General features: G+C 57.5%; 1 protein-coding gene across 2 annotated transcripts; it reads right to left on the bottom strand.

Annotated features, from left to right (window-relative positions):
• Positions 1–513: 513 nt before the first annotated feature.
• On the bottom strand, positions 514–10124 carry CALY (calcyon neuron specific vesicular protein). 2 transcript variants are annotated; one of them, XM_079793930.1, is made up of 6 exons: positions 10080–10093; positions 4462–4609; positions 4197–4348; positions 2998–3111; positions 1947–2060; positions 514–844 (listed from the first exon to the last, which is right to left on the bottom strand). In XM_079793930.1, the coding sequence occupies exons 3-6, from the start codon at positions 4326–4328 to the stop codon at positions 545–547; spliced, it is 660 nt and encodes a 219-aa protein (XP_079650056.1). In that variant the 5' UTR covers positions 4329–4348; positions 4462–4609; positions 10080–10093; the 3' UTR covers positions 514–544. The 2 variants fall into 2 exon arrangements, with proteins under 2 accessions (XP_079650056.1, XP_079650055.1); XM_079793929.1 differs by lacking the exon at positions 4462–4609 and having other exon boundaries at positions 10080–10124.
• Positions 10125–13472: the final 3348 nt, after the last annotated feature.

Raw genomic sequence — 13472 nt, 5'->3', positions numbered from 1 at the left:
TCTTCAGGGAGACATGAAGGCGGGGGGGGGGGGGGGGGGGGGCTTAATTAACCACATAGGGGGTGGGGGACAGGAAAAGGCCTGAGGATGCTCAGGATAACCAGGAGGCCAGGTGGATGTGAGTCTTTATTTAGAGAAAAGCGACAGCGCTGGAGGCTCCGGGCGGCAGGCGGCAGCGGGGTCCTGGGGACAGGGGCACGACCACGTGGTGGGACAGCATCTGGCGGGGCGGTCACGGGTGCCGCGGGCGGGGGGGCGCTGCGGACAAGGGCGGAGGGGTGAGACCGCCCATTTCCGTGGGGATCCCCCCTCTCCCGCCACGGGTTCACCTGCCCCGCCCTGCCCCCCCCTCGGGCGCTCAGACGCGGTCACGGCAGCCGCGTGGGGGGGACAGCACCCCAGGGTAAGGCTGGCAGGCGGAGTGGGTCCCGCATGGGGTGGGGGTGCCGGGAGGAGGGTCCCTGGCTCTGAGTGGTGGCCGGGCCCGGTCCCCGCCCAGTGGCTCACCTACGGGGCTTCGAGGCTCCGGGCGAGGAGGCGGCCGTCACTGCGGGGCCGGGGCCGGGGGCGGGGCGCTCCCCTCCGCCTGCAGCGCCGCCTCCTTCTCGGCGCCCGCCGCCGCCGGCTTCCCCGGGGCCTCGGTGGTGGCCGGGCCCGCCTGGGGGGACGCCTTGGGCCCCTCCTTGAAGACGGGATGGATCTTCCTCCAGACCACGGGGGGCTCGGTGCCCTGCTTGCGGCTCAGCGGGTAGGCGCCCATGGCCGCCAGGATGCTGCGGTGGCGCTCGGGGCCCATCTCCGCGTAGTACATCTCCAGGGACAGCGGCGTGCACATCTTGTGCTGCTGCAGGGGCGGGGGGGGGGGGGGGGGGGGGGGAGGGGGAGTCGGCTCAGGGGGCGGGGCCAGAGGGTCTGGGGCGGGGCGGGGGTGGGGAGGGGCTGCCCCTGGGCTCAGGTGTGCAAATGGGGGTGAGCTCTCCCTAGGACACCGACCACTGAGCGGCAGCCACATGTGTGCGCCACAGGAGGGGGGGCCGTGACCTCTAGGCCTTCCAGTCCCTCCTGCCTTGGAGCAGTTCAATAATACTGCCCACAATCACCCGAAATACGTTTGTTTCTGCCCTCATTTCCAGCCACCCAAGTTGACCTCCAATTCAGAAGTGGGGGTCCATGGAGCGTCAACCCCTCTCCGAAAGAGGGTGGTGGCTCCTCCTCAGGAGTGAAGGGGAGGGGGCTCCACAGGCACACCCTAGCCCACCCCCAACCAGAGGACATCGAGGGGATCCCGGTGAGTGGGGGATAGGGAACCCCTGGGAATACAGACAGGCCTCCCAGGCCCCAACTCAGGATCGCTGGGGTTAGGGTAAAGGAGCAGATTTCACTACTGAAACGTTGGAGGCGTTAGGAAAAGACACTACAAAGGCTAAAAACCCTTACTAACGCCGAGAGGAAAAAGAGAAGGGAGAAAGTATTTGCCAACTGTGGGAAAATGTTACTGTCATATCACAGAGCAGCCCCCACCCCCCACCCCCCCCCCCCCCGCACAGGTCAGCGGGGGAGGGACCAGGAGCCCCCGCACCTCCGGTGCAGAGCAGGTGCTGACCTGACCGGGAAGCACTGACTGGCCAGCTCACCTCCGTCCCTGCACCTCCTCCCTGAGGTTTTACTTAGTCCTTACTCGCAGGACGATAACGTCTCTTGCAAAAACACCTTTTCTTTGAATCTTTCAAAAGAGGATTTGAATGTTTTCTGGGAAGGTCACGGGAGCACAAGGAGCTTTGGAGACCATATTCCCACAGGAACAGGGCACGCCCTGGGCTCCCCGGGGGGCACGGCTCCCCCGGGGGCACCCGTCCCCGTGCTTCCACTGGAGACCCCCAGGGCCGCTCCCTGGTACTCTGCCTGGGGACCCCCTCCCCACTCTGGGCCCAGCTTGCCTGCCTTACCCGAACCAGGAAGCCATCTGGGCAGGAGAACTGGTCGTACCAGAGGGCCTTGTACATGATCAGGAGGCAGCCCATGATCGCCATGACGAAGGCCAGCATACGTGCGGGGGGCATCTGCAGGTGAGGGGGAGGAGAGGAACCCATGGGGGGTGGGGCCAGGACCCAGCCTGGGCAGTCCTCATGATGGGGCTGCGAACCCAGCTGAGGCCCCCACAACCTGCTAGCCTGTGCGGGGGAGGCTGGCTTTCCTTCTCAGAAACAATAGGGGGAAGAGGCAGGTTTTACTATTGACACATGAAAGGCTTTAGAAATAGTACGGGGAAAATGAGAAAAATCATTATTAGTAAAATTAGTAATGCTAAAAAAAAAAAGGGTGGGAGAAAATATTTGCCAGAGCACCTAGCAGGAAAAGTGACTTTCTATAGTATGTATAAAACCAATAAGCCCGGCCGGCGTGGCTCAGTGGTTGAACGTCAACCTATGAACCAGGAGGTCACAGTTTGATTCCTGATCGGGGCACAAGCCCAGGTTGCAGGCTCCATCCCCAGAGTGGGGTTTGCAGGAGGTGGATGATCAATGATTCTCTCATTGATATTTCGATGATCTCTCTCTCCCTCTTCCTTCCTCTCTAAAATCAATCAAAAAATTATATTTTTTTTAGAAAAGAAAGGAAACCAACGAGTCACTAAGGAAGAGACAGATGACCTGCTGGGAAGGCGGGTGCACGCATTGCCCACAGTGGCTGTCACCCACTGTACAGCAGGAGGGAGGATTGGGTCCCGCTGGCCACAGGTCAGCCTGGCGCTGCTCAGCCCCAAATCCCTCAGCGCCCCCACCCCTAAGCACCCAGCCTTAGTTCCCACCCCACCGTGCCTCTGAATGGGCGCTTCCTTGTCCAACTTCCCTGACAGCAGCAGCCTGAGAAAGGGGCCCAGCCCACCTGGCCCAGCCCTGGGTGCTCAGGCCTGTGGCTGCCTCAGCACCTTGATCCTAATCTGCCTCTCCACGGGACTGACCCCCCAGAAGCACTGGGCGGGAAGGGTTCGGTTACCCCGCGTCCTTCCTCCGGGTTGGTGGAGGCCAGCTTCTGGGCCTCCAGGTCTGGGAACTTCTTCATCTGTTCTGTGGAGGGCAGTCCATATTCCGTCTGTGTCTTGATGACCACCTGTGCAGAGAGATGACCCAGGAGGCCCCTGAGCTGGGAGGGCTAGGAAGGGGTGGGGCAGGGGCTCAGCTGCCCAGCAGGGGTGTGGGTACTGACCATCGGCCAGGGCTGTCTAGTGGCTGGGCTCCAGTGACTACAAGCTGAGGCCCAGGGAAAGTGGGTGCTGCAAGTCTGCTGGGTCCATGGCAGCCATGAGGCCTGGCCAGACCATGGACGGAGCCCCTCTGTCTGCTGGCTGCCTTCAGCTCGGAAGGTCCCACCGCTTCCCGCCAGGAGCTTCCCCTTCAGTGGCCCCACAGCTTGCCTCCCCTTCCAGGGAGTCACCCTGATTCCTCTTCTGGGTCCCAGAGTCCTGAGGGCCCTTCCATAGAGGGCCCAGGCAGGTGCGACCCCGTGCTCTGTGTTCCCTAGGAGCAAGGACTGAGCCTTCCCAAGGTGCCCACTGAGAACTGGGTCCAGAACTGCAGCAGACGCAGTGGAAGCCCAGATGGCTGGAGAGCTGCTCTCAGCCAATGCCTGAGGGGGGGCTGTCATCATGGTCCCCAGCCCATAGCTGACAGATATAGGTACAGATAGCCACCTCCTCGCCCCTAGTTAGGACAAGTCTTGATGTCACTCATACTCCGGAGCTCACATGGGATCAGGCAGGGCTACCCTGAGCTCTGCTTCTCACAGATTCCCGCTGAAAGCTCCCCCACTACCAGCCGCTGCCCCCAGGACCCCGTCTCAGGCTTGACCCAAGACACAGTGTGCCCAGCAGGACAGGGTGGGAATTTTGTGTGCTGAGTCCCCGCTGGGCAGCACCACGGGCTGGGTGCTGTCTTCTAAACAGTGTGTGAATCTTCAGTCACCTGTGACCAGGTTACCTCGTTTACAGATGAGGACAGGGTGGCTCGGGGGGGGGGGGGGGGGTGGCGGGGTAAGGGAGCTGGTTGCATGTGGCTCTAGGTTTCCACCCAGCTGGCCCTTCCTCTGCCTGCCCTCCTGCACCTTGGAGGAGGCCATATCTAAATAAATCTCCCTCTGCACCCCTTTGTTCCCAGCGCATGCTGAGAAGGATCCCCCCACTGGCCCAGGCCACTCACCTGGTCAGAGTATGGTGGCTGGAGCTGGCTGACATCCAGGGGGCTGATCAGCGGGACGCTGTCCATGGTAACCCCATCCTGGTAGCCGAGGTCTCTGCCGAACTTCCCGAAGCTGAAGCCCAGCTTCACCATGGTGGATGGTGGTCCTTGTCCTGTGCAGAGGCAAACACAGGGTCACTGCACACTGGCCGCCTAGCAGATGCCCACCCCAGCAGGCTCTGAACAGAGAGGGTTCAGAGAGGACCGGCCCCAGTGCTCCTCATACCCGAGCTGGGGTGGGCCGTGAGCGGCCAGGCCAAACTCCCTTCCTGGCCCCTGGGCTCCCTCGGGGCCCCACAGCCGTGCCGGGGGTGGCACTTCAGACCAGTGACTGCCCAGACACAGACGGGCAACAGAGTCTTCCACTGGCTGACCTGCTAGAGGACAGTCTAAAGGCAGTGACTCCATTCAACAGAAAACAATCTCTGATAGAAGCCTGAGGGTAGGGTGGCCAGACTTAGCAAATACAAATACAGGACACGGGTTAAATCTGAATTTCAGACAAAAAGGATCCTCCTCCTCCTCCTCCTCCTCCTCCTCCTCCTCCTCCTCCTCCTCCTCCTCCTTCTTCTTCTTCTTCTTCTTCTTCTTCTTCTTCTTCTTCTTCTTCTTCTTCTGTATAAGTACATCCCATGCAATATAGGACATACTGATTCTAAAAAGTCATTTGTTGTCTATTTGAAATTCAAATTTAATTGGCCATCCTGTGTTTTAACTGGAAACCCTCCTAAAGATGCAAGAAGTAACAGGATCTACAGAAGATGACGTCGGTGAGTAAACCCAAATGCTATCTGGGAGGACAGAGTAGCAGTGGTGTACACAGGGCTGGGCCGTGTGGAAAGCGGACATCCCTGACAAGAGGGGAGAGTCAGGAGGATGAGTGGGAGATGGAGACAAAGGCCCTTTGCCATGTCTGTAAATCATGGTGCTAGAGGACTTAGCCACGCTGCGGGGCAGGGAGAAGGAAGAAGAGGAGAGGCCTGGACAAGAGAAGGTCAAGCTCGCATGATTCACAGGCAAACCATTTCTTGTGAATAGAAAATCCAAAAAAATCTACAGGTAAATTATGAAGATTGAAAAGTGAGTTCAGGCCCTGACTGGTTTGGCTCAGTGGATAGAGTGTTGGCCTGTGGACTGGGGAGGTCCCAGGTTCAATTCCGGTAGGGGCATGTACCTTGGTTGTGGGCACATCCCCAGTGGGAGGTGTGCGGGAAGCAGCTGATTGAGATTTCTCTCTCATCGATGTTTCTGACTCTCTGTCCCTCTCCCTTCCTCTCTGTAAAAAATCAATAAAATATATGAAAAAAAGAAAAATGAGTTCAGTGTGGTTCAGTAGTTGAGTGTAGACCTCATGAACCAAGAAGTCTTTGGTTCAGTTCCCAGTTAGGGCACATGCCTGGGTTGTGGGCTCAATCTTCAGCAGGGGTAGTGCAGGAGGCAGCCGATTGATGTGACATCTATGTTTCTATCTCTCCCTTTCTCTCTAAAATCAATATAAACATATTTTTTAAAAAGAGCTCAGCAAGTTGATGGACTTAAGGTATTCAGAAATCAATTATATTCCTATATATCAATGACAAAAAATTAGAAAATGCTTTTTTTTAAAATACTCCTTAAACAGTATCAGAAATAGCAAATGCTCAGGAATAGGTCTAACAAGAGATGAGAAGAACCTCCATATAGAAAACCATCAGCCCAAGGACCAAAGGTTCAAAGGTTCTATTTCTGTTCAAGAGCAGGTACCTGGGTTGAAAGTTTGATCCCCGGCTCCGGTCAGGGCTTGTTTGGGTGGCAACCAATCGATGTCTCTCTCTCTCACACACATTGATGTCTCTCTCTCTCTCTCTCCCTCCCTTACGCTCTCTCTAAAAAAAATTCAGTAGAAAAATATCATTGGGTGAGGATTAACAACACAAAAAGATGTGTATGTGTATGTGGAATCAATAAATCCCAATAAATATTCCAACAGAATTTTTGTGTGTGACCTTGACAAGCACTGTAATTTCATATGGAAGTCAGAGAAACGAGAACACACTTGACCTCTTGAGAAGGACGAGGGGAATTCATGCCAGGTGTCCAGCTTGTTACACAACAGTGGGACTAAGCTGCTCAGTATTGATGCAGTAGACAAAGACCTAGTTGACACACCTTACACATTCAGACCATAGATTTATGACAGAGATGTCACTGCAAAGCAAGGGGGATGACTACCTTTTGATAAACACACATCCATGTGGAAACAACGACCCCAACCCCTACCTCACACCACACATAGAAGCCTACTCTCAGTAAATCAACCTAAGTTGGAAAAGTGTCTTGAAGATAATACAGAATATCCTCCTGGTCACAGGGATAGAACAAGGTCTTCAATATGATAAATAAGCACTAACCATAAGGAAACATTGATAAAAGGACTACCTTAAAATAAAAAAACTTCTGCTCATCAAAACATAGCCTGTAGCCGAAACCGGTTTGGCTCAGTGGATAGAGCGTCAGCCTGCGTACTCAAGGGTCCCAGGTTCGATTCCGGTCAGGGAATGATGTGCACATGATGTGCCCGCAACCAACTCATGTACCTTGGTTGCGGGCACATCCCCAGTGGGAGGTGTGCAGGAGGCAGCTGATTGATGTTTCTCTCTCATCGATGTTCCTAGCTCTCTATCCCTCTCTCTTCCTCTTTGTAAAAAATCAATTAAAAAAAAAAAAAAACATAGCCTGTAGCCCGGCTGGTGTGGCTCAGTGGTTGAGCATCGGCCTATGAACCAGTAGGTCATGGTTCGATTCCTGGTCAGGGCACATGCCCAGGTTGCAGGCTCAAACGCCAGTAGGAGGCAGCCGATCGATGATTCTCTCTCATCATTGATATTTCCCTCTCTCTCTCCTTCTCCCTTCCTCTGAAATCAATAAAAATATATTTAAGAACAAACACACAAACAGAAGACATAGCCTTCAAAGAATGGGAACAGAAACCAAGAAGGTATTTGCACCCCAAAAATGACAAAGGGCTTATTGTGGGTTCAACAAGCTCTAGCACCTGGCACCTGTGGATGTGGCCCTAATTGGAAATAAGGTCTTTACAGATATGCTAAGGTTCAGATGAGGTCACACTGGCCTATGATGGGCCTTGACCCAATGACTGATGTCCTTCCTTACAGGAAGGGGGAAATGTGGACCCAGACACACAGGGAGGAGGCCATGTGAAGAAGGAGGCAGAATTGCAGTGATGCGGCCTCAGCCAAGGGCCACAGGGCCACCAGCAGCTGGGAGAGGCAGGAAAGAGCTTCCCCTGGGACCTCAAAGAGCATGCCAACACCTTGATTTCCGACTTTTGGCCTCCAGATCCCTGAAAGAATAAATGTCTGTTGTTTCAAGCCACCCAATTGTAGTAATGGATTACTAAAGCCCAAGGAAGCCAATGGCCTCTGAACATCAACCCTCCCTCTCTATTGCCTGCAACCCCCCTGCAAAGACTTCTGTGAATCTCAACCCCCAATCTCCTGTCCTAGGGTGACCTCACCACCCCCAAACACTCTCCCTGTAACAGCCCCACCAGGGCCTCAGGTGACCACTGTCTCTGCCCCAGCGGGTTCCAGGTGTGGGCAGGCTGGTGGGAACAGAGGAGGAGGCCTGTCCGGGCAGAGAGGCAGAGAGATGCCGGGCAAGGAGTCCAGGGCTGTGCGGGGCGTGTGTATCAGGGGTAGGGGTGGGGGTGGGGGTGGAGGTGCGGGGGAGTCAGGAACCACCACTGCAAGGCGAACTGGAAGCCGCAGGCTGGGCAGAGAGAGGCGCCCCCATCGTGGACTCCCGGCGCTCCCGGGAGGAGGGTTCTCCTAGGGCCCTTCCTTGCGGGTGTGCGCCTATCCCAGAGCCCTTACTGACCCGCAAAGCGCCCCCAACACCCACCCCCAGGCTGGGGGCGGGGCGCTTCCCCAGGAGGGGCGGGGGCACCTGGGCACCGGGCCCAGGCGGGCGGGCCTTCTTCGGGCGCGGCCCCCGCGCTCCGGGACGCAGAGGTGCTCACGCAGCCGTCAGAGTGAATATGAAGAGGCCCAGCGCGCGGGAGAAAAGGAACTCCCGCCGCGAAGACCACGGGAGATGCAGATGAGGGGGCGGGGGGAGGCGGGGCGCCAAGTGCCCCGGGCTGGAGGGGAGGGAGGGGTGCGCCACCCCGGGGAGGAGACCGGAGGCCTTCACGCAGCGGACGCCCCACGTGGCTCAGAAGCCCGGCCTGTGGCTGAGGCCTGAGCGCGGTCCGTGTCAGGTTGGTGACCGTGCCCGCTGGAGGCCCAGGGTCTCCCCCCACCCCCATAAGGAGCTCCGCTTCTGGGGTCGGTCCCCTTGGAGCCAAACATAAGGTCCAACGCAGCTTGACGTCCACGTTACATCATCGCGGGTTTCCATAGCAACGGGATGAGCTTTGGGTGCCTGGTCTTCAGGGGGAGAAGCTGTGTGGGGCCCTTTGGACCCTCCGCGTCTGGTTCCGGACCCCGTGCCCCCGGGCAGAATGCTGGGAGGGGGGAGGGCTGGCTGCGTGTAGGTAACACCCCCCCTCCCCCCAACTCGCCTTTCCTTCGCTGTCACGGGACCTACTGGGCAGGCGGGCTGAGCGCATTCACATGACAGACACACAAGTCCATGGGATGGGGGAGGGGTCGCCTCTATCCTCCCACCCGCTCCGCTCCTTCCACGCGCGGTAATTGTGTCTTCTCCGGCGGGTCGCCTGCTCCCCACCCGCTGTTGGCTCCTGGGAGGATGGGGGGGGGGGCGGGGCGGTGCAGCCTCTTCTCCGAGGCTTGGGGAGGGGGTATAGGATGAGAGGCAAGTCTGCGCTGATGGGTGGATAGGGGGGTGGCCACGGACTCCAAGGTGAAAGCCCACGAAGCTCGGATACAGGTCAGGCCATAGACTCGCTTTCGCCCCCCCCCCCCCCCCCCCCCGGGGATGCTGCGTCAGGAGAGGCGCGCGCCACTGCGCACGGGCACCAGCGCTCGGCGCGCGTTGGGCTGGCAGCTGGTAGTGCAGGGGCCTGCGATCTTTGCTGGAACCCAGCAGCCCCCCGCCCCCCGCCCAGCCGCCCCCAGGTGCCCTCCTGCCCCTCGCCCTGCAGGCCGAGCGTGGGTTTGGCTCCTGCTTCAAGGGCAGGTGGACTTCGGGCCAGCAGCCCAGCCCTGAGAGGCCCCGGAGGTGGGGGGGGGGGGGGCAGTGGGGTGGGGAGACCTAGGGCTGCACCCGGCTTGGGCTTCCCACGTACCAGTCCGTCACCTGTGGCCCGGCATCCAGCCCGCTGCGGCAGGTGGTTCGGAGCCAGATGGTTCGGAGCCATGCCCGCTCCCTGCTCCCGGCCCCCGCGCAGCCTCCCCACCCCCTCCGGGAGCCCGAAGCGCTTCTCGGTGCTGTGGCGCGACGCTCCTTCTGTCAACCCCTTACTCCCCTCTCCCTACCCCCTCCCCGCCCCCAGACAGAGCTGGGGTCCTGGAACTGCCCCCCCGCCCCCATTTCAGGATGGCCGCAACCGCTGACTCAGATTTGCGAGGCTGGAGCCGGCTCACCGGGAGGGGCTGCCGTCACCATGGCGGGGGCTGATGTCCAGCAGTCCTCACCCACCCGATTCCCCGCTCTGCCGAGGACGGGGATGTGTGCAAGGCTAGACGCCGCGGCCCTTCTGGGCGGTCCCGGCAGCAGTTCGCCCCGCGCAGACCCCACAGGAGGAACCCCGTCCGCCACAGGGCTCCCCTCCATACACTCCTCCTGCACACGCACCTGCACACCCGCACACTCACCTACCGCCGCCCTCCCCCACCCCCACCCCACGGCTCCATAGGGGTAAATGTGGAAATGGCTCACGAGCGGCTCCAACGCGCTGCTGCGGCAGAATGCGGTCTCCGGAGGAGGATGCGGTTCCAGACGCTTCTCAGCCGCAGTCGGGTGGGGCGGGGGAGGGGCCGAGCCCCAGACCGAGGCTGCTGTTGCTGGGGAGACGCAGGCTGGGGGAGGGGAGCCCGGAGCCTGCCCCCCACCCGAGCAGCACCGGGCCCCACAGCCTCACACCCCCCCAGACGCGCGCGCGCACCTCACGCAGGGCACAGGCACTCTGCCAGCGGAGGCCCGGCTGCTCTGCACCTGGGCGTACGGGGCTCTCCGTCCTGGCTCTGGTCAGGCCTCAGACTCTCCCTCCCGCCTGCCTTGGCCAACTGGGTTGAGGTCCAGCTGGGTTTGGCCCCCACCCGCTCGGAGGAGGGCCTCCTTCCCCTGTTTCAGCGTCTGGAGCTCCGGGGCTGTCCGCTTTCCCTGGGCAAGCCGGTCGCTCCTGGTCACTGTGGCCCCAGCACCTGCTCTGTGCTCGCGGAGAAGGCGCTCAGCAGGTGTTTGGGGAGTGTCATGGGAGACGGGACCCCCCTCCCCCGAGGGCTCAGCCCGCTCACAGCTGGAGGACAGCGATGGCAGCAGCTGGATCAGCGCTCCACCCCTTTTGCTGTTGAATACCGTCCCATGTTCAGATGAGCCTCCTTTTTAAAAAATATATTTTTATTGATTTCAGAGAGGAAGGGAGAGGGGGAGAGAGAGATAGAAACATCAATAATGAGAGAGAATCATTGATTGGCTGCCTCCTGCCCACCCCTAACTGGGGATGGAGTCCACAACCCAGGCATGTGCCCTTGACTGGAATCAAACCTGGGACCCTTCAGTCCACAGTCCGACGCTCTATCCACTGAGCCAAACCGGCTAGGGCTAGATGGGCCTCCTTTTACCCATCCATCCACACAGGCCTCTGGACCGATGCTGGTTGTGTCTGATAGATAGTGTTGCATGGATGCTCTTGTCGTCCTGGTGTGGACACAGCTTCATTTCTCTTGGGTGGGTACCTAGGAGTGGAGTTGCGAGGTAGGATGGTAGTTCACATTTCACTTTTAAAGAAAACGCTAAAATAAAATTCTTTTCCAAAGTGGCTGCACCGTGGTACATCCACCAGCAATGTACGAGGCTTTAGTTTCTCCACACCCTCCTCAGCACTTGTTACTGTCTGTCCTTTTAAAAAGTTATAGTCATCTCTCTGAGTTTGCGAGTCCCACCCCCTGACCTCAGGGGAGGGGCGAGGGGCTGGAAGTTGAACCAGTCACCAGGGCTAAGGATTCAGTCAATCATGCCTATGTAATGAAGCCTCCATAAAAGCCCAAAGGGCAGGGTTCGGACAGCTTCCAGGGTGGTGAGCACATGGAGATTTGGGGGGACGTTTCCCCAGACCTTGCCTGTGCATCTCTTCCATCTGGCTGTTCCTGAGTTGTATCCTTTTATAGTAAACCAGTGATCTAGTGAGTAAAACGTATCTGGGTTCGCTGAACTGCTCTGGCAATTTATCCAACCCAAGCAGGGGTCATGAGAACCTCTAACCTGTAGCCAGTGCGTCAGAAGCCCAGGTGACAACCTGGTTGTGTGACTAGAGTCTGAAAGCAGGGCTGGGGACAGTCTTGTGGGACTGAGCTCTTAACCTGTGGGGTCTGATGCCATCGCCAGGCAGATGGTGTCAGAGTGGAGCTGAATGGCAGGACACCAGCCGGTGTCCCAGAATTGCTGTGGTGTGGGATCCCCCATTGCTATTGGTGACCAGATTCATTAAAGGCCTCGGTGCCAGTACAAACTGGGCAAGTATTCATGTCACCAAAGAAAATAGATGGAAGGCAAATAAGCCCATGAGAAAATGCTCAACATCAATAATCACTAGCCCTAGCAAGTATGGCTCAGTGGATAGAGCGTTGGCCTGCGGACCAAAGGGTCCTGGGTTAGGTTCTGGTCAAGGGCACGTACCTTGGTTGTAGGCTCCTCCCCAGCCCGGGCCCTAGTCGGGAAGTGTGTAGGAGGCAACCAATCAATGTGTTTCTCTCACATCGATGTTTCTCTCTGTCTTTCCCTCTCTCTTCCACTCTCCCTAAAAATCAGTGGAAAAATATATCCTCGGGTGAGGATTTAAAAAAATAAAAATAATCACCTGGCAACGCAAATCAAAACTTGAGGTGACACCACCACCTGCCCACCCGCCAGCGCAGCTGACAGGAAGGACTAGCACCCAGAGCTGCCAGGACGAGGAGGGTCAGAATGCTCACTCCCTGTGGAGTGGCAATGTCAATTAGGGCGGTGACTTTGGAAAACAGTTTGGGAGTTTCCTAAAAAGTTACACATACACTTACCACACGACCCAGCCATTGCACTCCAGGCCCGTCTGTCCACAGACCTGGGTGTGCACGGGCACAGCAAGCATAACTGTAACAGCCACACACCAGACACAACCCAGCTCATGATGGGAAACCCACTGCTCAGCAGCAGAAGGGGGCTAATGATATACACAACATGCATGATCCCATGACAACTGATGTGTGCAAGAAGCCAGCCAACAGAGCACACACTGTCCCACTCATGTGACATTCCAGAATGTGTAAATTGACCTGTCCTGACAGAAAGCAGGCGAGGTGGGGGGAGAGGAGATGCAGGGTGACAACGGTGCTGCATGGCTCTCTTGAGTGTAGACAATATCCAAATGTACACACACACACACACACACACACACACACACACACACACATATATATACTAGAGGCCCGATGCATAAAATTCATGCAAGAGTAGGCCTTCCTTCCCCCGGCTGCTGGCACCGGCTTCCCTCAGGCACCCGGGACCCGGGCTTCCCTCTGGCCACTGGCAAGCAACCAGGACCTGGGCTTCCCTCGCAGCCTCGGCTTCATTTGGACGGTTGTCCGGAAGGATGTCCAGTCTAATTAGCATATTACACTTTTATTATTATATGCATTTTTAAATTAATTAATTAATTATTTATTTTTAGAGAGAGAGAAAGGGCAAGGAGAGAAACATCAATGTGAGAGAGAAACATCAATCGGCTGCCTACTGCACTCTCCCCCACCAGGGATTGATCCTGCAATCCAGGCATGTGCTCTGGCCCAGAATTGAACCCAGCACCTTTCAGTGCATGGGACCACACCCAACCAGCCGAGCTGCAATGGCCAGGGTGATGTCCAAATAGACTTCATTGTACATTTGAAATGTGTGGTTTATCATTTCTCAATAAAACAGTTTAAAGAAAGGCTCTGTGTGCCTAGCAGTGGCCATGGGGTCTGAGGTTAAGCCCTTGCAGTGATGGGCCCAAAACAGGGTCCCTTCCCCAGGCTGAGCCCCAGATCTCCACCCAATGGGCTTACCAGTCCCCAGGCTCTCTTAGAGGTCGGGAAC

Source organism: Cnephaeus nilssonii (assembly GCF_951640355.1).
Source record: "Cnephaeus nilssonii genome assembly, chromosome: 16".
In the NCBI taxonomy this organism is placed as follows: Eukaryota; Metazoa; Chordata; class Mammalia; order Chiroptera; family Vespertilionidae; genus Cnephaeus; species Cnephaeus nilssonii.
The sequence above is the reverse complement of the archived record's forward strand: the minus strand, read 5'-3'. Positions and strand labels throughout refer to the sequence as shown.